The sequence below is a fragment of the Taurulus bubalis genome (assembly GCF_910589615.1).
Source record: "Taurulus bubalis genome assembly, chromosome: 17".
NCBI lineage: Eukaryota > Metazoa > Chordata > Actinopteri > Perciformes > Cottidae > Taurulus > Taurulus bubalis.
This window is the reverse complement of record NC_136605.1, coordinates 15,626,055-15,648,036: the sequence shown is the minus strand read 5'-3', so window position 1 is coordinate 15,648,036 and position 21,982 is coordinate 15,626,055. Positions and strand designations below refer to the sequence as shown.

At 41.9% G+C, this 21,982-nt stretch overlaps 4 protein-coding genes across 4 annotated transcripts; 1 reads left to right on the top strand and 3 right to left on the bottom strand.

Annotated features, from left to right (window-relative positions):
- Positions 1 to 863: 863 nt before the first annotated feature.
- Positions 864 to 6,836, bottom strand: dhps (deoxyhypusine synthase). Its single transcript, XM_079233103.1, has 10 exons — positions 6,793 to 6,836; positions 5,996 to 6,194; positions 5,170 to 5,325; positions 4,940 to 5,061; positions 3,589 to 3,685; positions 2,978 to 3,064; positions 2,667 to 2,772; positions 2,471 to 2,574; positions 2,215 to 2,340; positions 864 to 1,859 (listed from the first exon to the last, which is right to left on the bottom strand). The coding sequence occupies exons 2-10, from the start codon at positions 6,188 to 6,190 to the stop codon at positions 1,749 to 1,751; spliced, it is 1,104 nt and encodes a 367-aa protein (XP_079089229.1). The 5' UTR covers positions 6,191 to 6,194; positions 6,793 to 6,836; the 3' UTR covers positions 864 to 1,748.
- A 1,187-nt stretch (positions 6,837 to 8,023) lies between these two features.
- LOC306749777 (guanine nucleotide-binding protein G(I)/G(S)/G(O) subunit gamma-7-like) lies at positions 8,024 to 8,431 on the top strand (the record flags this gene model as incomplete). Its single annotated transcript, XM_079233105.1, has 2 exons — positions 8,024 to 8,116; positions 8,306 to 8,431. 2 exons carry the CDS (start codon positions 8,024 to 8,026, stop codon positions 8,429 to 8,431), a joined length of 219 nt encoding a protein of 72 aa, XP_079089231.1.
- Positions 8,432 to 8,783: 352 nt separating this feature from the next.
- fbxw9 (F-box and WD repeat domain containing 9) lies at positions 8,784 to 13,302 on the bottom strand. Its single transcript, XM_079233102.1, has 7 exons — positions 12,747 to 13,302; positions 12,519 to 12,666; positions 10,881 to 11,883; positions 10,530 to 10,678; positions 10,224 to 10,427; positions 10,071 to 10,136; positions 8,784 to 9,733 (listed from the first exon to the last, which is right to left on the bottom strand). The coding sequence occupies exons 1-7, from the start codon at positions 12,869 to 12,871 to the stop codon at positions 9,659 to 9,661; spliced, it is 1,770 nt and encodes a 589-aa protein (XP_079089228.1). The 5' UTR covers positions 12,872 to 13,302; the 3' UTR covers positions 8,784 to 9,658.
- Positions 13,303 to 16,878: 3,576 nt separating this feature from the next.
- LOC306749776 (deoxyhypusine synthase-like) lies at positions 16,879 to 20,774 on the bottom strand. Its single transcript, XM_079233104.1, has 9 exons — positions 20,667 to 20,774; positions 20,163 to 20,324; positions 19,598 to 19,719; positions 19,262 to 19,358; positions 18,900 to 18,986; positions 18,258 to 18,363; positions 18,076 to 18,179; positions 17,450 to 17,575; positions 16,879 to 17,320 (listed from the first exon to the last, which is right to left on the bottom strand). The coding sequence occupies exons 1-9, from the start codon at positions 20,667 to 20,669 to the stop codon at positions 17,228 to 17,230; spliced, it is 900 nt and encodes a 299-aa protein (XP_079089230.1). The 5' UTR covers positions 20,670 to 20,774; the 3' UTR covers positions 16,879 to 17,227.
- Positions 20,775 to 21,982: the final 1,208 nt, after the last annotated feature.

Genomic DNA, 21,982 nt, shown 5'->3' with positions numbered 1-21,982 from the left:
GAAATCTGTCAAGCCCTGAGTCAACACAGTGCCACCGCCAATAGGAAATGATAGACGGACTGAATGGAAAAGCAGTTTGTACCAAGACAGGAACGCCCAAATCGTGTGTGTGTGTGTGGGGGGGGGATGTGGGGGTGTGGGTGTGTGTGGTGTAACACATGGGGCTGAGGTTTTGGGAAAGTTGACCTTATCCCAGTTCTAATTCAACGATTCCAAATATAACTGGATTGAAAAGGTACCAGTGCGTAAAGGATATGGGAGCAGCGATTAGCCGGAGGAAATATCCACTCCCACAATGGCAGCCTGATGTATTGTGACTGGAAATGGCTTCATCGTTATACTACATTATGCATTTTGATTCTGCTGAAGAAAGCAGAAAGGGAAGGAGCTGAGAGTCCCACCCACTGAGTGAGCACTAACCGCACATGCAGCAGTTGTGATGCTCTCACAAGCCCCTCTGGGTGTGGGCTGCCACCACCATGAACATGTGAATGAGATGCTTGCAACTTTGTTTTTCTTCACACTTTGTCAAACTCTTGCTGCAGCCACAGAGCTCTGGCCTTTGTTTCAGCTTCCGAACCTTTTGAAATGTCTCCTGACAGTTTACAGAAGGATGTTTGAGTACAGAGAAAACAGGTTGTAACATTTAAGGCTTATAAAATAGATGAATACACTCAGTGTCCACTTTTATGTGTTCTGGCATGAAGTCTGATTTTATGATGCCATTAAGGTTCTGGTTTTGTTGTCAAAGAGGTGTTAAATGTGTGTAAATTATATGGTTTAGCGGTGTGCTCATAGTTAGCGGTGGTGTTGTACTGGACTGCATTAAGGTGTTCCTAATATTCTGCACACTCATATGAAACTGAAACCATCGTCTTTAATAAGTATAAGCGAATAAACATGGAGTTGAATTTACAGCTTTCCCAAGAAAAAAATGTAACATTATAAAAAAGGTAGAATTTATGGGAGAGCTGTTTTTTGCGCAACTATTAAAATGGCCAACACTTTCTACAATTTGTATCTTCCAAATGCAACTGATGGGCTGTAAAATGTATTTGATACTAAAAATATAATATTTCATTATCGATGATCACTTATGTCTTGTGTGCTCCATGACGTGCTTTTTTTTTTAATGTCCTTTTACACAACAAAGATCACAAACAGTCATGTGAAATTAAGTGTCACATGCTGGACTCCTTGTGGCTCTCACACAGACCTCCAGCACAAAGACTGTCTGTAATAGGCAGCGATGATTAATTTAGGCTTCTTAGAGTTATACAAATAACATCCATCCTGTGAGAATATGAGAGAAAAGACTTGTATATAATTTACAAGTGATGTGATAGTGTGCCATGCCACAGTTTATCTGAAAGAAATCCCAGCTTTTTAATAAAATTGAGTGCATTACTATGCTCTCTCCCTCTCATACTCACATACTCAGCTAAACACGATACATTATACACAGTCTCTTTGGTACATGAAAAAGCATGCTCCCAGCTTAGCTATCTGAAGAAAAGAGAAAATAAATATCTGTATGGAAAGCATTACAAACAGGAAACCCTCACCACCAACTCCCATTAAAAAAAGGTTTTCAATTGCAGCTTCTTAAAGTGGCCAAATCTTCATCATGCCTTTTCAACAGAAATATTGAGAAGATCTAACTTATGTATTTTTTCCGAGTCCAACCAGGGAAGAGCCAGAGGAAGAAAGCTGGTTGTCTCTCCCAGAGTATTTAACGGGGAAACCATTCAACCGGTTTTCTTGCCGGCGGTCAGCTTGCCGGCGGTCAGCTTGTCGGCGTGGCGAGCGAAGGTCTGGGCCACAATCAGAGGGAAGACTAAAGAGGCATCTGCATACACCTGGGAACAAACAACGGAGCAGTTCTTTGTAATGTCATGTGTGTGGTGCGTTACACACTTGTACACTAAACGCCTGCTTTTCACATTTACATTGTGGCGCTTTTTACGCCACACTATGTGCTTCGATCAAAAGCTTTAAAACACTGCCACCTTGAGGCCAAACGTGTGAGAAACATCCTTTTGCTTCCGTTTCAGGGGTCCATCCAGCAAACTATTGCTCAGCCTATTTGCCTGGTAACCAAGTCTGATGTCCTATAACATCTCAAAATAACTTCTTGGAAAAAATATCTGTGGAAAAAAATAGTATTAAATGGAACATTATGTTAGCTAATATTTATGGTATGAATATCAGTACCTTCACAGGTTTGGCATCTGCTTTAATCTTGCCCCAGGATACGGCCTCGTCCGGTCTGGCCCCCGAGTCAGAGCCATCAAACTCCTGACCCGTGTTCACAAAGACCGCATGTTCAGCTCCGTTCCTCTGCAAGGAGACGGCACAGACAGTTTGTCAGAAGGGGAGCTGGTTTGGAGGTTTCTTTGCTGCCTCGTGTATTTTGACAAGACAAAATGTAAGTACGAGAAAGTAAAATAAATACAGATCAGGTAGTTACCATCAGATTTGCATTGCATATGTGGTGTTTGACCAGCCCTGCTCCCAGGATGATCATTCCCGTCCTTTTGGCAAACACCGCCTTGCTGTTAATCTTGCGAATATCTGAAATAAAACGTCCACATTCATGATATGACCTACGGATATCACTGAGACTCACGTGGTGATCCTGCCGGTAGCAGCGGTGTCGCTTTTACCTTCCACGATGTCTAGAACCAGGCCTGGGTTCTTAAAAGAGTGGAAGTAGAGCATGTCACCCAGAGAGCCGTCCGTCAGAGCGGGGCTGAACACCGGAATGTTGTTCTGAAACATAAAAAAAAAAAATACAGCACGATTACAGACTGATGAGGGGACAAAAACACACTGAGCTGGGAAGCTGGATGAAGGGAGTACCATGTCCAATTCAGTTTCATGCTGGTGTGCGAAATTTCAAACAAATACATTTTGTGTCATGACTTATGGGGGTCCCTTATGGTATTATGCATTACCAATGTAAACCAGGACTCACCTTGTAGGCCCAGTAGTAGACAGAGTCGGTATTATTGATCTCTTTGCCAAGTCGATGGATCATTTTGGAGGGAGTCCAACGGGTGCCCTGTAATAAGAAAAGTCAAATATTACGTCATGTAGACGATATTAGAAAAGCAGAGTTTGCAACATCCTGACTGCACCACTTTGTGGAACACATGTTTTATGCGAGGAAATCAGACTAACAAGTACTGCTATTTCATACAACTGTGCAATAGACAAACAATAAGCCAATACGTAATGCTCCTAATGCTTAGGATGGGTTACATGTAAAGGTCAAACGTCATGCATGTACCTTAATGAATAGTGTCATAAAGTTTAAGTTTAGAAAAGTAGGGCTTAGTCGACCAAGATTCCTTTAGTCGATTAATCGTTTTATTTCCTTTTTTATGCTGAATTTTTATGCTGAATCCAAGAAACTAATGACCAGATCTGGTAAACACACGATTTTGAGTCATTCTTCATGAGGAAATTTACAGATCTGCAATTTGATCAACTAATCAATGAGTTGACAAAACCATATAATTGTTGTTGTTGGTTGTCCAAGAATTTCTTTGTTCGAGAACCACCCTACTGATATGAGGGACTCACCTCTGTGTTCTGCTCCAACACCATCTGGTCTAGGATGGGCATCAGCCAGTCTTCAAACTTACAGTAGTTGTCATTGGGCACCAACAGATTCCCTATCCTACATCCAGCAAGCACAGAGGAGGAGGAGGGAGAGATGAAGGGGATTAACAATTGGATCAGACGTAGATGAACAAGTGATGGAATATAACATCTCAGCTGGGACTTCTGAAGAGGAGTACCTGGCTGACAAAGCCCTGCATCGTGTCCTTTGTCATTACGAGTACACAGCACTTCTGCCTTTAATGATGTTGTGAATTACATAATGCAACATGCCACCTCTGTGGCATAACTACAGTGGGTTGTGAAGTACTGTTGCATGCAGTATGCATTCAACTGGGACATACTCCTCTGTCATAACATTGCACCTTGAACTTGGACCCTCTTACTCATATCTGCTATATACGTATAATATTAATATATAATGCAGTGGGACATCCTGGTATTTTTGGCATTCTGCAATTGACAAACTATGCATTGGGACCGACTAGGTATTTTTTCCTACTAGGTTAAAATGCATTCAGGCATTTATGGGCAATTTAATAAATAAAGAAAAAAAGTGTGTGTGTGTGTGTGTGTGTGTGTGTGTGTGTGTGTGTGTGTGTGTGTGTGTGTGTGTGTGTGTGTGTGTGTGTGTGTATATATTTCGTTTTCAGTCATTCGCTGACCCGTTTTCAGTCTGTCACGGGCAAAAAAAATATTTCCTGTGCTTTCATTTTGAAGGGAATTTTTAATGCAGCAGAGTGCCGTTTATTCAATTCCTGTCATGTTCATTGAATGTGCTGTAACTATGTTACGTTGTTCATTCTGGTCACATGACATCTATTGCTTCTGTCCATCCGGGGAGAGGGATCCTCCTCTGTTGCTCTCTTTTTTTCCCTGTGAAAGGGTTTTTACTATCTTTATTTGGGGAGTTCTTCCTGATCTGATGTGAGGCCCCGGGACAGGGATGCTATGTGTACAGAGGCTAATTTGTGATTTTGGGCTGTATAAAATAACTTTAATTGAATATTCACACACTTCTCAATGCTGCTTTCACAACACACTTTGCTTGCGTGAGTTTACACACTGGACTATTTGTGACAGTTCGCTTCATTCCCAACCTTTTATTTATTTATGTTATGTTAAAAAAGGCTGAAGTTATACAAGGTAGAAAATCCTCGGCCCGCCACTGTACAGTTACAACCGGCCCTTTGAGGGCGACCATGATGCTGATGTGGCCCGGGGTGAAAATGAGTTTGCCACCCCTGACCTACACCCTTGACCCGCATCATTCTGAGGATGTGAATGTGAGATAGTGTCAGTAGTTGCCTACCTATTGATGCCCTTTTGTCGGAGGTCCTTGCCAGACATGCTGAATTCTCCCAAGTATGTGTGAGCCAGACACTTGATGAAATCCTCCTCTATGCCTCCAGCTGTGCTCACAATCACATCCACCTAAGACAGAGGGACAAGACAGATTCGAGTTGATACACCTGATGGAGTGATTATTTTACATGGTACCTGGGATGTTACTACATTCACACAAAGTGTATACATTTGTACCATTTTGTGCTCCACCAGGTAGCGAATGCTCTCTCTGACTCCGGAGCTGATGAGGTTTGAGGTGTAACCCAAGAAGATGGTGCAGCCCGACTTGATGCCATGTTCATCCAACTCTTTCCCTTCAACCTCCTCCACTGGCTCAAGACGCTTCTCTATCTGCGGGTGTGAAGACATTAGACAACAATGGTCAACATTATAAATGATCATCGACAGACTGATCATGGGCTACTGAATATGTATCACTGATACTGCATCATCAGGGTTGGTTGACTCTACAACATGTACGATACAAACAGATGGTGTTTGTTTAAGGAACCAATCTCTCCTCTGGGACGCCTTACGTTTGTTGAAGGATTTTTGTTTGAAGGAATTACCCGAGTTGCCTGTTTTATGGAAAAACAAAACATGACCTGTTTCGCCATTTTTTTCAGTTACATTGCACTGCCCCATCCTAGACTGCTCGAGGGGCCTCGGGTGACATTACAACGTTTACGCCACATTAATGCAATGTTCACAGTTCCACTCTCTAGTCAAACCAGGTCATACGCATATCGTTCACTAAATGATCCGTCTGACTACAGTGACGAGTCTCGCTTTTTCCAGACTGACAAGGACTTTGTTTCGAGAAAGACAAACTGCTGTTGTAATTTTTGGCAATTATCTAGTACTATGAACCCCACCAATGAAGTAACATTCATCTCAATAGTATTGGAAGGTAGGAAGAAATCACAGAGAATAATATCTCCAAAACTGGGTGAATAAATACAAATGAGAATATGTTTTTTCTTAGAGAGATAACTCTTTGCTACACAACCCTTCCTCTCACCATGAGGTTGATCTCCTGAATGGCCAAACCCAAGCTGCTGGCCTGGAAGCCCGTGGTGATGTAGGAGTCGAGCACAGCCTGGAGATCCACCCCATGGTTGAAGTCGTAGCCTCTGATCTTCGTCATGTCCTCTGGAAGGTCGCAACTTGGCTTGAGGACAGCATCCATGGCAGCAGAAAGCGCACCGTCTGCCATGTTACTGAAAAAAACAAAAAGAACATGTTCGTGATGTGGTTGTCATCGAGGGAAGAGCCCTGAGCAAGTAGCAGTAAATGCAGTGGATGCACTCTCAGTCTGCTCTGACTGAAATGCAAAAGAACAAACAAAAGAACTACAAAAGAACTGAGCCCTGATTGAGCTGATCAGCTGGGAAGAGAAAGAAGTATAAGCACTATCTGATAAATTTATGATAGTAAATTGAAATTATGAGATAGTATCGCATAATTGTTATTTACAGGATCTTATTTTTTTTGAGTGCTCACCTAAAACAAGTTTGCATTGTTAAAACTGTGGCTTCAAAAAAGTATTTACCTTTATTGCACTTTGTGCAGCATATTACGTTTGAAATAGGCTAGGTTTCCTTTACTAACAGACAATAACCAATAATGGCAAGGTGGCAATACATTTTATTTTTATTATTTTTTGCAAATGTGTCAAAAATGTAAATCGTCATTAACCCTTGATTCAGGCAATGCGGTATGTTGTTAGCTAACTAGATGACAAGCTAGCTGTGAGTCGGTTTAGTCGTATCGGCTGACTTTAGTCGTGATTAAACATTTAAAGAGACGAAAACATACCTTTTCTTGAAGAGACGTCTGTTGGTGTGAATGGTGTTGTTGTGTCACCGGGCACAAGAAGGGTGTTAGCTGAAGATTTGCATTACTATAAACTGCATATGAGTCGTCTCCGCCTGCAAAACAAGATCCCACTACGGAAAGTGCGAAGGGACAAACATAACCAAACTGTATTTCTGTGCAACACCCATAAAATCAAACCTACACATTAGGGCCACATACATTAGTTTATGATTATACTGATACAGTTTGTCTTATCTTACATTATTGTCTATATTTAATTTGGTCATTTCTTAAATATTTTAATTAGCATGTTTTAATCAGGGGAATAAGTACTTAAATTGTACCACCGTTTTATAGGTGTGAATACAACAAAGTGTGAATACAACTCTTGACTTAATCCATTACATATTAATGTGTTTCTTTTTTAATATATGTAAACTTAGTTTGTACTATTTATATGAAGTAAATTATCTAGTATATAATATTGCTCATTGTGAGGAATGGTTTCAGTCACACCGTAACATTATCGTACTGGCTTTATTGAGTCTGACTAAGATGGTCTAAAATAAATGGGTTTCAGTAAAGCTGATTGTTTTAACTTTAACAGTGCATTTTACAAGCTAATTTTGTGTTTGTCAGGTAAAAAGTCACTCTACAACTATGAATGGCAGCTTTTACCTAAATGTACAAGTAAATTACAATATTTCCAGTAGCATGCAACAACGGAAACACATTTAACCAAATAAACAAAGATTCCAAATAACATTTCCTATTACAATCAACACATGAAATAATGCCAGCCCACTTTTCTATTAATGCACAAACTTCATTATTGCACAAAGTCAGCTGCACCTTTTGTTAAAAGCAAACGCACAACGTTGTGGCATAAAGGCAGAAAGCATACCTGAATGCAGCATAATGCCCGAGGCAATAACCGTTTCATCCGCGGTGGCTGTATGAAGTAATGTGTGATGTTTGTGACATTTCCAACACTGTGCTGCGTGACCTTTTATATCACAGAGCCTTTGAACTTCCCCCAACAGTGAATAAAAACAGGGTGGTGAAAGCAAAGGCAGATGCCTCTCAGACTCCGGCACAACCCGTGCTGACTCTTTGGGGTTTAGTTAAATAACTTCTGCTCCAAATCATTTTCCTGCTGCTTCTTTTTGGGGGTTTTGATGGATATTAAATCCAGATAGCAGTTTTTTGTTGAGTCTATATACTGAAGGCAATGTCAGGAAATATTTGCAGCAGCAACAGTGTTCTTCAGGCTCAAAAACTGGTGGAGCAACTTCGGGTGGAGGCAGGCATGGAGAGAATAAAGGTATGTAAATGATCTGTCGTTTGCATGCGTGCTATAGCTACACCTAAAATATATTGTACTGACACGCTCAATGTCTATATTATTAACATCCAATGTCAAAGGTTTTTTTTTTTTTTTTTTACATTATTACACCATTGGCAGTGTCAGAAATCCTGTGAAATGCCACCCAGTCCACTTTTGTCCCAACAGATCTCCCAGACGGCAGCAGACTTGGTCCGGTACTGTCAGGAGCGCAGGCGCCATGACCCTCTGCTCACCGGCATCGCCGCCTCCTCCAATCCTTTCAAAGATAAGAAGAGCTGTGTGCTACTTTGATCGTCCGGAGAAGAGCCGAGCACACGGACCACTCCAACCACAGATTCTCTGCTGTCAAATGTGTACAAAATAAACCAATTCCTCTTCTGCCTACTACCGAGGTAGTGCGAACCGTTACACTTTGTTTCTTACATCTACTTTCCTTAAATAATCGTATTTATAGACAGCTCCAGGCATCGGTGAGGAAGAAATGAAGAATTGATTTCTCTCTGTCTAAAGTTTCATTTTTTTCCACTTAAAGACTTTATTTTATGTTACGTCTTTACAATATTACGAAATCAATTTCGTCCCTTAAAATGTTTGATTCAACCTTCCAATAATAAGGCATTACATGGGTAACTTGACCCACAACTCAAGTAAACAATTAAACGTTTTAATAGCAGCTTTGTCCAAACATTGAGCACAGAGCTGTTCAATCATAACTCCCCTCAGGTCCAGCCAATACATCAGACACTAAGCTTCTCAGGCTATTCAATGACCTCTTCTGTGGAAGAAGTCTTTTAATGTGTTTTAATACATGCATCTGTCAAGTGTTGTGCATCATAGTTAAATTAATTCAAGCAATTAAATTGTTATATATTTTTAAACAAACTAATTCTCACACACACCATACGTACCGACAAAAAAGGGAATATTGATTTGCACTGAGGAGAGTTCAAATGAACAGCTTACAAATACAATCGTGTGCAACCGAGAGCTTTGATACAAAGAGTGTACATACGAAGTAACTAATGCGTCAGTTGCTGTAATGGGTCAGCGAATTTGCGAGCATGTAAATACAAATATAAACTAGTTTGCACACTGTTTGAACAATTAAAAGAGGGGAGACAAACATCTTCAAACACAGGATCTCTTGAACCATCAAACATTACCAGTAAACACATTTGCTGTGTTCAATTAGGGTTTTTTTCTGTTTGTAGAGGAATATCTTAACAGATTCGAACAAGGTATTACAAAATAAAGGCTTGAGGGCTTTTTGCTAAAGCACTACAAGTGGCCTGAATCTTCCCAACTCTACCATGATTTTTGCATCACAGCTTAATTAAACAACTGGAAATGGATATTTACAAAAACATTTGTGTTTGTTAGTGCAGTAAATAAAAACATCTGTTTGGTCATATGTTCCACAAAGGGCTCAACTGTCTTCATGTCCAGCAAAACCTTCTTCTATTCACTCTGTTCAACGCTATGTTACGTTATGTACTTGTTGTAAATTCCAAAATACTTTCATCTTCTGGGCCTCCAGACATCCACGTATATGTCCCCAGGGGCTACAGCAAGGACTCCAGCCTCCACACTCAGCTGACAGTTGAAGACAGACAGATAGAGGTGGAGTAGAGTGGAGACACACAGGGAGCAAAACAGTTCAGAAATGAGACTGAGCCTGTCTGGATTAATTAATATGGAACAAACACACAGACATCTGATACTTTATTGATATGGACTTTGTGCTTAAGTTCAGTTTGTTATTTTGTCTTAGTTGGTAAAGATATTTTTCACCTTCCCAAAAAGATCCAACAGTTAATTTGCTCTTAAGTTAAATGCCTTGTTTTTTATAATTAAAGTTACAAAATCATCTTTCAAACGTTAAACAGTTTGACATTGTAATTACTAACACGTGGTGGTACAAAGCACTTACCCCATTCACTCCAGCTTGGTGACGCAGTGTGCATAATGTCCTTGGAGGAGCACAAGGGATATGAACCTGCAATACAGACAATAAATCACTTTACATGTTCAGTAGCAGAGTTAGTTTACCAGGCAAAGCAAAAAGGAATCACCCTCATCCTACCTTGACAGTGCCATCAGATGAGCAGGTGTAGAGGCTTCCAGGGGACCTGTGGATGCCAGTGAGCAGAGCTGTGTGTCCCACATCAAACTGGGACAGAGGGTTCAAGGTCCCCGCCTGCATGGAGAAGGAGTGGATCATGCCGCTGTTGTCTCCCGCCCAAACTTCACAGCCACTGTAGCTCATGGACAGCAGGTAAGAGCTCAGCTAGAAACGGAGGGGTTGGTTGGAGTTAGTCTTGGTATCGAGCACAAAATAAAAAAAAAAATGTGTGTGTGTGTGCGCGCGTGTCTGTGCGTTTGCGTATACCCGAATTTTTTTCAAGCCTCTGCCTGCCCTTTTGTCATAGACCACCACGGTGCAGTCTTTACTCCCAGAGATGATGTACTTGTCATCTGCAGCGAGGCACATGACAGCGTTACCATGGAGACGGAGGCTTTTCACCAGGGGTTCAGCAGCTGTAGACAAATTATGTCAAGAATAACCTTTAGAAACTAAGTGATTTGTCTTCCAAATTTGGCAAACTATCAACAAATTGTTTTAGTGATGTCATGCGTCACTGCCCTCTCATCACATTTTCAAAACCAATGACCTGTATTTGCACTTTACGCACAATCGGCCACTAAATTGAGATGTAAATGATATTCACATCCCCCTCACCTCTGGTGTCATACATGCTGATCCTCTTGTCAAATGTACCAGCCAGCAATACATCCGGCTGAAAGAACAAGCAGTGGACAGCAGCCCCAGACCTGATCAGGCCTCTCTCTGCCCCACCTGCCTCTAGGTCCCACAGCCTCACTGTGCTGTCGAAGCCACCTGAAGCCAACAGAGAGCCCTGAGATGCCAGGCACCAGACCCAGCCCCGATGAGAGCTGAAGTCACCGCGCCCTCCCAATGTGTGCAGCAGTGTGCCGCCAGAGGACGTCTGTAGATCCCACAGTTTAACGTTCCAATCTCTAGAGCCTGTGGCACAAACTGCCCCCTCTCCCCCCACAAGGAGGACTGAGTTGACCGGGGCAATGTGGTCTGAAGGAAGGGTGACGCACTCCAGCGCCGGGGGTGGGCTCGGACTTCTGAGGGGTTGGTGTTGCTTCATCTCTACGTGTCTTCTATTACCCAAATTCCTGGGGTCTGCCAAGTTCTTTTGGTGATTAAGAACACCATCTTGACCCCCATTAGCCCCAAACACCATCCTGTGGTCCCTTTCTTCTTCCATTAATGCTGTTGCATCATCCTGTAGTCTTTCTCCCAACTCCTCTCTTAATCTTGCCAGTTGGTCCCCACCTACTATGGGCTGCATTTCATCCTCGTCATCGTCCATCGCCACCTCCATTCCTTCATCAGCATCATACGCAACCTCCTGCGCTTCCACTCCCACCACTTCATCCTCTCTACCATCTTCCTGTGCTTCTGCAACTGGCTCCCTATCCTGCAGTCTAACTTGCTCCCTTGCCTCCTCGTCCTCTTGGGTCTGTCTCGCCACAAGTCTCGCTTGGCCTGTCCAGCCGGTTATCAGCTGCTCCATCTCCAAGCAAGCAGACGGCCAGTCAAAGTCCTCCCTGGGCCCCACTGGGAAGCCAGTTCGTGATCCTATCAGTCTGTGTGCCCGGAGCTGCCAAGCAGCGCTGTCCTTGCCCACATTACCCAATGCACGACAGACCTAAAAAGAGCAGAAAGAGGGGAAATGTCCAACATCGACAAGACGTAAAGTCATACAGGTTCCCTATGGAGCATCTGACCCCTAGTAAGCAAGGAACATGCATGAGAACGCACATGTGAGGGACACAAGGCACATTCCTGGCAATTGTTTCACACTATTCCATCCACTGATCTAAATGTGGTAGCAACACACCAATAAATAGGCAGACAAGAAGAAGACTGCTTGCCAATAAACATTAATGTAAAGATTTTTTTTAAACGGCTTTACAAATTATTTATGAAGGAAATACACTCAACTCAATTAACTCTCACAGGTAAACACAATGCATGTTGAGTGACACATAAATTGTGTATGTTTATAATAAAACTCCACAGGGTACCTTTAAATAATATATGTTGATTAAGGAAATCTATATTTTCTTTTTTTGTGTTCAACCTAAAGAACAAGAAGTGAACGCCTAACCATGATTGAGAATCCATAACACTAATATTTTCCAAGTTATTATTGGGGAATATACATTGAAAAAAGAAAGATATGATATTTAGTAAGAAATTAGCATGACATTTTGCCAACAACACACACATCTTGAAAAGTAATTTTAGCGAGGTGACAGGCCAAAAATCTTTAAAACTGACCTTTGGCAGCACAGCGATGACACACTGAGCAGGAAGGTGTGAGGCGATGTGGGTTACCATCTCCCATGGTAGGGACAACAAGCCACTTGCTTCAGCAGAGGATGAGGGGCTAACGTCTGCAGAAGATGGGACACCAGCAGGCAGAAGACTGGAAGACATATACAGACGTATTAAGATCCTATTCTTGTGAGACATCAACAGCCAGTTGAGTGTGAAAGACGGTCTCACCATTGCAGGTCAGGCCCAGAAGCTTCACTGCTGGGAGATTTCACGGGGTCAGTGGGTGGCCCCATCTGGTCCCCACCTGGCCTCACTTCCGGTTCATACAGCTTCACCCTAAACTCTGACGTCATCACGGTCTCTGCTCATACACTGCGAGCCAACTAACCGTAACATACCTCCATGTTGTTATTGTCGGCTGTATGTGTTTAATACGTAACACCTATACAAGTGAGGTCTGCAGGGCTTAGCTCAGCGTCAACTGACACGCATTGGTACCGTTAATTCAATTCAGTTTATTTTGTACAGCCCAAAATCACAAATTTGCCTTAGGGCTTTACAATCTGTACACATACGAAATCCTGTGTCCCGGGACCTCACATCAGGAAAAACAAAACAAAAAACCTTTCACGGGTTACAACTCGTTACAACAATGCCCGAAAGAAAGCGTTAGCTAACGTTAACCCTCGAGTACAGTCCTTTTCTTTTTAGTTTCAAACGGTCTGGTTTTGCTGTAACGTTATCTGCAACATGTGTCTGTTGAATACCCCAGAAAATAGTCGTTTCAAAGTAATCTGACGGCAGTGACAGCAGGTAAACATGAATTAACGCTAGCTTCAAAGAGCTAACGTTCCGTTATTGACACTTCCAGCCGTTGACAAGGCTAACCGTTGGTCTGACGTCGTCGCCCGAGCCAGTGAAACACAATTGTGGCCATTTACCCTAAAGTTATTTAGCTAACGCTAAACCAAACGAAGACTGAAGTGTCACGTAAAGTAGGAATATGAACGGTTGTCATGGCGAACTCCTGGCCGTAAAGTAAAAAGAAAATGTGATTACCATTTCCGGTTCCGGTGTCGAATAACCGGCCGTTTCTCAATAGGCTCGTTCGAGATGAGCCAGTTCTGCGCAGAATCGATCGGCGGCGATCGGCGCGTAATGCATGCCGGTTAGATTTGTGTCCGACTTGCTCCCGACTTGCTCTGACGTCATACACACGTGGTCAACGATACTCTCACGAGACTTAAGCCTAGTTTATGGTTCTCCGTCAGGTCGACGGCGTACGCAGACCCCTACGCCGTAGCCTGACGCGCACCTCCAAAAAATCCTTGACGCGGACCGCAAGCGCTGTGATTGGTCTGCTCAGAACGTAATTTCCGGCAGTTGCTTTTTCCCAGCCTCGACCGGTTTAGTGGTCGTACAGATCGCCTCCGCAAACGTCTTCTCTGTCGCCTGTGCGTCAACATTTGCAATATAAGCATTTGCTCTTCAATATTGATGAGCTCCAACTTTAATGCAGCCGCTCCAACTTGGTCGCCATTGTTTACTGTGACCGGAATTCCGCTATAACCCCTGAAACCACACAGACACACCCCCTGGCGGCATGGCGGTAATTGCAGGCAACGCGTTCCCTCGACGCAGAACTTCGAATGCTCAACGACGGCGTCGACGTGACGGAGAACCATAAACTAAGCCGACCGTCGATTTCAGAAGCAGGCGCTGCAGTGGCTCTCCCCCGACTGCTTGGCCCAGTGCATGATGGGAAACGCCTGGCTCTCGCCACATCAGAGAGCTGATTGGCTCTTAGATCTGACAGCAAACACCACGTGTTGTAGAAAATTCGTATTTTATGTGTAGTTGGATTACTTAACACTGGATTGTTGACTATTAGTCTCATGTTTGATCTAAAAACATTTATTGTGTGGTTGTTAATACAAAATCGTATTTATACAACACACATCAAAACTACTAGTAATGTATTTCACAGGCAGACAACAAAAGACCAAAGGATGCAGCTACACACTCATTTTTACATAAATATATATTTATAAACACATATAATAAATCCAAACGTGATCTGTAAACTACAAGTAAACAAAAGTTCGGAACTAACAGGAAGTACTTTTTTCTGTGACTTCCTGCGTATACACAGCTGACAGCTGACAACTGTCCGACTTGATTGCAGTTTTTTGTCAACGCCTCCTGCTGCGGCCGCCTGCTCTCGTCTGGATTCCAGGCGAGGCGCACTCTAATGAACGAGCCTAATATAATTCCTATTTGTTTGTGATTTCCTATCTATTTAAAGTAAAAAAAAAAAAAAAAAACATCTTACAATTGAGACTTTTTGAAAATTATTTTAATCCACAGGACCACAGGACAATTTTCGTGTGAAAAGACAGCCAAATATAGAAGATAAAAAATGATACATTCAACTTGATTATAAAACAAAATAATTCTTCATCTTTGAATGAATGCTGCTAAATCTTCAAATACTTTGTTGTCAATGTACTTTACTCTAAAAAGTACTGAATTGGACTCTAGTCTGCACGGGTTGTATCTTCAAACCTCAGCCAAATCTATTTGGATTTAATGCAGTCAGGATCAAACATCTGCCTATACTCCTGGCCCACAGAGGACGATGTCGTACTTGTTCATCCCTGTCTGTCTCTGAGTCTGTCTGCTCATCTGAGCCTCTTGTATCTTCTTCTTCTCATGTCCTCTCTAGAGTACAGCAGGAACTGATAGGGTAACTCAAATGAGTGAAAGGAGAGATGCAAAACCAAAGTGCCCACCACAGAGGACACAAATGAATAGGCTGGGTCTCAGGAGGATATATGCACCGGCACAGCTCCTTCAGCCACCGGCTGATTCATTCCCGGTCAGGTGTGTGAAGGAGAGTTACCGCAAGTCCTTCTTTCCTGCTGCTGTCAGGCTGCACAACCAGCTGAGCTCACAGTAGACCACAAAAACACTTAATAACACTTCAATCACTTTGGTCACTTTAATTACTTCAACTGGTGCAATATAAATACATGTTTTATTCTGTCTTTATATACTGTATAGTACTGCTCTTTACTGTTTTACTGTTTATTAATTTTATTTTACTGTGTTTCTTGCTGCTGCAATCCTGCAATTTCACCACTGCGGACTAATAAAGGACTATCTTATGTATGTGTGTGTGCGTGTGCGTGTGCGTGTGTGTACACAGACACAGTACTCTCCTCGAGTCCCACCCAAGGTGATTGAATGCCATAATTTTTGCACATCAAAATTGACTGTAGCTGGAGGTGGAAACTATTGGCTGTTCAGGAAGACGATTTAGGCTCCGGACAGACATTAAAAAAGATATTACAGCCAACGAATGCCATATGGGAGAACGTCTCAGGCACCACCAAGGACAAAATCATATTACCTAGCAAACTGTACACATCAGAGGACACAAATACTCACAACTCATTTTAAAAGCATGGAAGTTTAATGTGTATTGGGATTGTATGCGAGGTAATGAGTCACACAATCTGATCATAACATTAATTCACATTAGGTGGGAATGTAGAACAAATCTTGTGATCAGATTATAAGTGATCCTTCACAGTTTCGTGGTAATCTCTATAGCACCGTACATTTATCAGATAGACTCATGTAAGGAACAGACAATATAGATTGGATTTTTTTAAATGAATTTGTGAGAGCAACATGTAAACACTGACTGAAAGGAAAATTACATCACTGCAAATTCACGGTATTCATACAGTCACGTTATATGTAGTGTGCAGTCCTATTTTATCATTTGTCATTGTTCATAACTGCTGCAAGATTTCTCATCTCTTTATGAATTAATCCACTAATTAATCCAATTTTTTTTACCCCTCCCAGCAGCCCTTAAACAGTCACTTGGAGGGTGCTGTACACCTCTGATATAATACAAAACTGCCCATCTTAGCCCATCTCTCGGTGGTACAGAACTACACCAATGTGTTTGAAAAGGAGAAACCCTGTTTCCCCATACCTGAATATTCTCCCTAAACTGTGGGTTAATGTTGCATAAAACCCCTTGAGGACTCCCGTTTGTCACACCATGATCAACAAGGACAAAGATGATGTTAGTCAGAAACCAGTAACTGATTAGAAATGGTTTGTAAACCTGTACAATTCCATGGATTGTATCTATTCAGGGGATAGTCAGGGAGGAAACTATTTGCCTATTTCAACTACCTCAAGCCCCCAGGGCCTCAGTGAGTGACTAGTTATGTGAGGGCCAACTTTACTCAGATGCTACACATGCTAAGATGGTACCAAACATGAGATAGCTACATGATAACTACCCCCTCCCTCCCAATCCACAGAGTTTTGGGTTGAAATTTAAGTTTATTTTGAAAGCACCAAAAACAGAAACAAAAGAGAAAGACAATAGATTTATGTGTGGTTTTTGGCCACCACACACTTTTACAGGTTTAGTATTTGCTCTGATATTGCCTCAGGACACGGCCCAGTCACGACGACTGGAGGGGTGGAGTAAAAATGCAGTTTATGCATTTAAATCAAATCAACAATAAATGAACTGGCATAGAAGAAGTGCAAAGTTAAGTGTAGAAGGAGGAAAGTGTCACAGAATTTGTGGGGAAATTATGAAGAAACAAACCACCACAACACACAAACCAATGAACCGACTCAAATCACACATATAAAAATTGGAGACGGTATTGGTTTCATTCTTTTTTCTCGCCAGCCGTCACCTTAGCATGAACTGCAAAGGTTTCTGCCAGTAACAAGGGGAAGATGATGGTCGCATCTCCAAACACCTGGAAAGAAACAATGTGTATTAAAAGGAGAAGCAAAAAAGATGCTTTGTGTACATCCAGGTCTTTAACACTAGTACACGACCTTGATACAGGCATCCAATACATCCAAACTAAATGTATAACAGATACCTTCACAGGTTTGGCATCTGCACTGATCTTGCCCCAGGACACGGCTTCGTCAGGTCTGGCCCCCGAGTCACAACCGTCATACTCCTGAGCTGTGTTCACGTACACCCCGTAGTCAGCTCCGTCCCTCTGGAGGGAGACAACGCAGTGTTTTGTGTGTTTAGTTTAGTTTATTAACTAGGCCGCTAGTCTTCCTGGGGTCCACAGAAAGGACAAAATGTAATACATGCAAAATGTGCAAAACATGACGTGAAACAAACAATTAAAAACAGTACAAACAGAATTATTTAAAAAAATTCAAAAATAGTAGTCAGATACCTAGTGCAGTCGAGGACTAGGATATATATTGTGCAGTGCATCCGTAAATGTATACAAAGAAGGATCAGATGACTACAAAAGCAATGGAAAATGCCAAGTGGTTAATGGCCTGAGGTGCGCTCTTTAAATGACAGATTATTATCTGTATGAGTTATATGGGGAGGTAGTACATTCCAAGTAGTAATTGCACGCAAGATATAACTGTATGTTTGAGGAGGTTTGTTCTTGGGGTTGGAGATATCAAGTGTGTGAGTGTGCAAATCGATTAAAAATGGGAATAACTGAACATATCAGAGTCAAAAATGACTCACCCAGGCATTAGCATTGCATATGTGGTGTTTGGCTACGCCTCCGCCGAGGGCGATTATCCCAGTGCTGTTGGCAGCTAATACGAGATGGTTCAACTTTGAAATATCTGGAATGAAATGCATTGGTTAAGAGCAACGAACACCACAGAGAAAACTAAAGTCAGCAGCAATGAGGGCTGGTTTACCTTCAACTATGTCGACTATCAGGCCAGGGTTTTTCCTTGAGAAGAGGTAGAAGAGGTCTCCGATAGCGCCGTCGGTCAGGGCAGGGCTGAACACCGGGATGTTATTCTGAAACAGCCGCCACATCACTGCATCAGCTCGGACCCACATTGTACAATGGTTTGTCTAAAATCTTTGGCTATTTGGTGAGAAAATTTGCAATTTACATAATAGTGTGTCTCATATTACAAGACGCAGTCTGTTTGCAAGTCCTTATGCCTTTTAAATAAAATCATGTTTTTCTTCAGGCATGATCTCACTTATTTACTCTCCCAACATGCAAAATAAATCTGGCTAGCTGGTTAAAAAATAAACTAGAAGAGGAAACAAAGAGTGAGGGAGAAAACTAAATGCAAAAGTAAGAGTTGGCAATCATACAAACTAGACTTAACAGAAACTCCATTTGGCACTTATTTCCAGTTGGTTACTTACTAAACTAAAATAAATACAGACAGAACCCAATGTCACCGCACACAGTAACAGGATGCTTGATCACTATCAAAGATGTCCCTGTCATTGGTTTGATAAAACAGCTGGTTAAATCATTCTAATTATATCTGCAGCTTTTCCCAGATCACTAGCCCAATGTGCACTAGGACATGTACCTTGTAGGCCCAGTAATAAATAGACTCAGGGTTGTTGATCTCCTTGCCGAACCGATGGATCACCTTAGATGGAGTCCAGCGAACGCCCTGGAAGAAGTAACACCACAGAAAAAGTTAAACTATAGTGTGAGCCGATCAAAACATCTCAGCTGCCACAGCGAATAGATGAGCACGATCAACTGCTGATGTAAAGCCTTTGTAATGCAAGAGCGAGTCGAACGGGATTTGATAGTATGGAGAAAATATTAGGTATTAAAATGAAGTATGGTTTGACTCAATTTATGAATAACTGGGGGGGGGTTTGCAATGTATAGCATTTTAAGAAAACAGGTAGACAAATGTTAAAAATGGAGTCCAAGCACCTGAGTGTTCTGCTCCTCCAGCATCTGCTTCAAGATCGGCGTCATCCATTTGTCAAATTTCTCGTAGTTTTCTTCCGGCATCAGAGTGTTTCCAGTCCTGCAGTGACACGCATAGGAAATTAATTATTCTCAAAATTATGCTGATCGTGTAAAAAAAAAAAAAAAACTCTGACCACATCACTCATACAGAGTTATATGGATTCAATTGAGAGGCTGTTTCATAACCCGTGAAAAGGGTGTGGGCATGTTAGCATTCTGGTATAGTTCACTTATTTGAAGCCTTTCTTCATTCTATTTTAGTCCAATTTGTACGGCATCGTTCTGACGTTCTCTGACCTGTTCATGCCTTTGGCATACAGATCCTTGCCAGACATGGAAAATTCTCCAACGTAAATTGGGCCCAAACACTTGATCAGATCCTCCTCTATACCTCCAGCTGTGGTCACTAAGACATCCACCTATACAGAGACACAAACACATATTGCATTAGGGAACACCTACAGGGACTGATTCAACGGTCACAAGGACAGATACAGGACAGCTACTTCTATTTCACTGTATATCCGTTATATATACTTCATATACACATTATTTCATTTTCTTAAATTTAATATGCTCTGCTATTTTATTTGATTGTATATATTGAGTATTTTTCACCTATCCTATGTAACTTTGCTTGCTCTTGCTATAAACACATTTCACCCTGGGTATGAATAAAGTATCTATCTATCATCTATCTATCTATCTATCTATCTATCTATCTATCTATCTATCTATCTATCTATCTAATAAATGGAACGTGCAGTCACAGAATACGTGCTAGAGCGTGTGTTGTTCTTAACATAACATATCATCATTTATTTAGTTTCTATTGATTCGATATATTTGAACAGGGTGGTACCATTTTGTGCTCTGCGAGGTAACGGATATTGTCCCTGATTCCACAGCTGATCAGGTTTGACGTGTAACTGAGGAAGATGGTGCAGCTCTGGAGGCAGGGGCAGGTGGACGGATCTTCAACAATTCCATTCACCGCCTTCACCGGCTGCTCACGCCTCTTTATCTGTGGATGTGGAGCGGAACGTTCGGTTCTATATTCTGTAGAACACAAGCTTTAAAAAAATCTATTTGAAATGCATGTCTTTGGTTCATTCTAAAAAGAAGATAGTGTAGGTGCAAAACTCAAATCAGCAGTCACATTTTTGATTTTTTTCTAAATCACATGAGCGCAGTTTTCTACTTTTTTTTTGTCATTGTCAGTTTTAAGATCGGCTGTATGAGCCTGTGAGGTGTAAATGTATATAAATGTAAAATACTATCTGCAGAGCTTTGATAACTTATCTGACTGTAATAATTGGCCTACTTTGTTTTGCTCCTACTCATTCACCAGGTTCTCCCATCTTACCATGTTGTTGATCTCCTGGATGGCTAGGCCAAAGTTGGTGGCCTGGAAGCCGGCGTTGAGGTAGGACTTCAGCAGGGCGCGGTAGTCCACTCCCCGGTTAAAGTCATAGCCCTGGATCTTCGGCGTATCGTCTGGTACAGGCTCATAGTTTCTATACAAAGCTCCAACTAATGGGTGGATATGGTTCGCCATATTGTCTGAAAGAACGATAAAATACACCGTCATGAATTAGTCATCAATTTATAACTAAAAATATCTTGCATTTTAATACAAATGAGCTATTAATCAAGGAAATATGACAATGACGTGGTCTCTACACAGTAGAGTACATGAAAGAGGCTAAACGAGTCTGAATATCCAGACAGGCTTGCCGAGGTGGGGCCATAGATTGAATGAAGGACTTCAATTCCAGCCTCCGGCAGAAAGTGTTTGCAGCAGGCTGGCAGTTGACTTAGTATTAAGAGACGCCTGTGCGCTTGTTTTTCTTGGCGATGTTCTCATTGGTTTGAACTGGGTGGGGTTCAGGAGGAAAACATGGGGTTGGGTTTCTTCCTGAATTATAAAACTATAAGCAATTGTTGCTAAATTAATCATATATTATATATATGACATATATAGAAGATCATTAACAAGGGATGATTTAGAACATAGGTCACTAACTGGCGGACCGCGGTCCGGGTCCGGACCCAGAGGCCATCCCATCCGGACCCGGACCGCAAGCCAAAACAGAAGGTTATGATTTAAAACCTGACAGGGCGCTTTTATTTTTTTACCCGGCGGCGCGGCACAGCTTTTGCAGTCTTTACGGTAGTGGTTTAGCGGATGTGGAAACGCACAGACCAATTGCATACGAGTTAAGACATCCCACGTGATACCACTCAGCCAATCAAATCTATGCATTCTCGGCGGTGAACATTACGTCTCAACAGACAGCGCTGCGCAGACAGATGAAAAAGTTAGAGGCAGGTTACACATTGAAACGGTAGAAATAAAAAGAAAGATAGCGATACATTTTAAAAACAAAGGGAGAGAAAAGGACGACTGCGCCGGAGAAAGTTGAGAAAAAGGCGAGTGAGACAGCGAAAGGGAGATAAACATAAGGAACAAATGTCGCTCTCCAAAAAAAGAAAAGTTGACAGCGAAAATAGAGCATTTAATCCGGAATGGACAGACTCATTTCTGTTCATACTTCCCACAGGGAGCACAAAACCAGTGTGTCTTATATGTTCAGAAACCGTAGCACTTATTAAAAGTGGCAATGTGAAACGCCATTATGAGACAAAACATAAAGGTTTTTGAACAAACATACCCACTCA

Bases quoted from the DNA above. Each gene is read 5' to 3' on its own strand.
- dhps (XM_079233103.1), bottom strand. From the start codon at position 6,190: ATGGCAGACGGTGCGCTTTCTGCTGCCATGGATGCTGTCCTCAAGCCA. The intron at 2,773-2,977 runs GTGAGTCCTGGT...TTTATGTTTCAG, and splicing joins TCTACTACTGGGCCTACAAG to AACAACATTCCGGTGTTCAG. The intron at 1,860-2,214 runs GTACTGATATTC...GTTTGTTCCCAG, and splicing joins CAGATGCCAAACCTGTGAAG to GTGTATGCAGATGCCTCTTT.
- fbxw9 (XM_079233102.1), bottom strand. From the start codon at position 12,871: ATGACGTCAGAGTTTAGGGTGAAGCTGTATGAACCGGAAGTGAGGCCA. The intron at 10,679-10,880 runs GTGAGGGGGATG...ATTTGTCTACAG, and splicing joins CAGCATGTATGACACCAGAG to CTGCTGAACCCCTGGTGAAA. The intron at 10,137-10,223 runs GTAGGATGAGGG...TCTGTATTGCAG, and splicing joins CATCTGATGGCACTGTCAAG to GTTCATATCCCTTGTGCTCC.
- LOC306749776 (XM_079233104.1), bottom strand. The intron at 19,359-19,597 runs GTCAGAGAACGT...GTGTCACTGCAG, and splicing joins TATGCCAAAGGCATGAACAG to GACTGGAAACACTCTGATGC. The intron at 18,180-18,257 runs GTAAACCAGCCC...ATTTCATTCCAG, and splicing joins GATAGTCGACATAGTTGAAG to ATATTTCAAAGTTGAACCAT.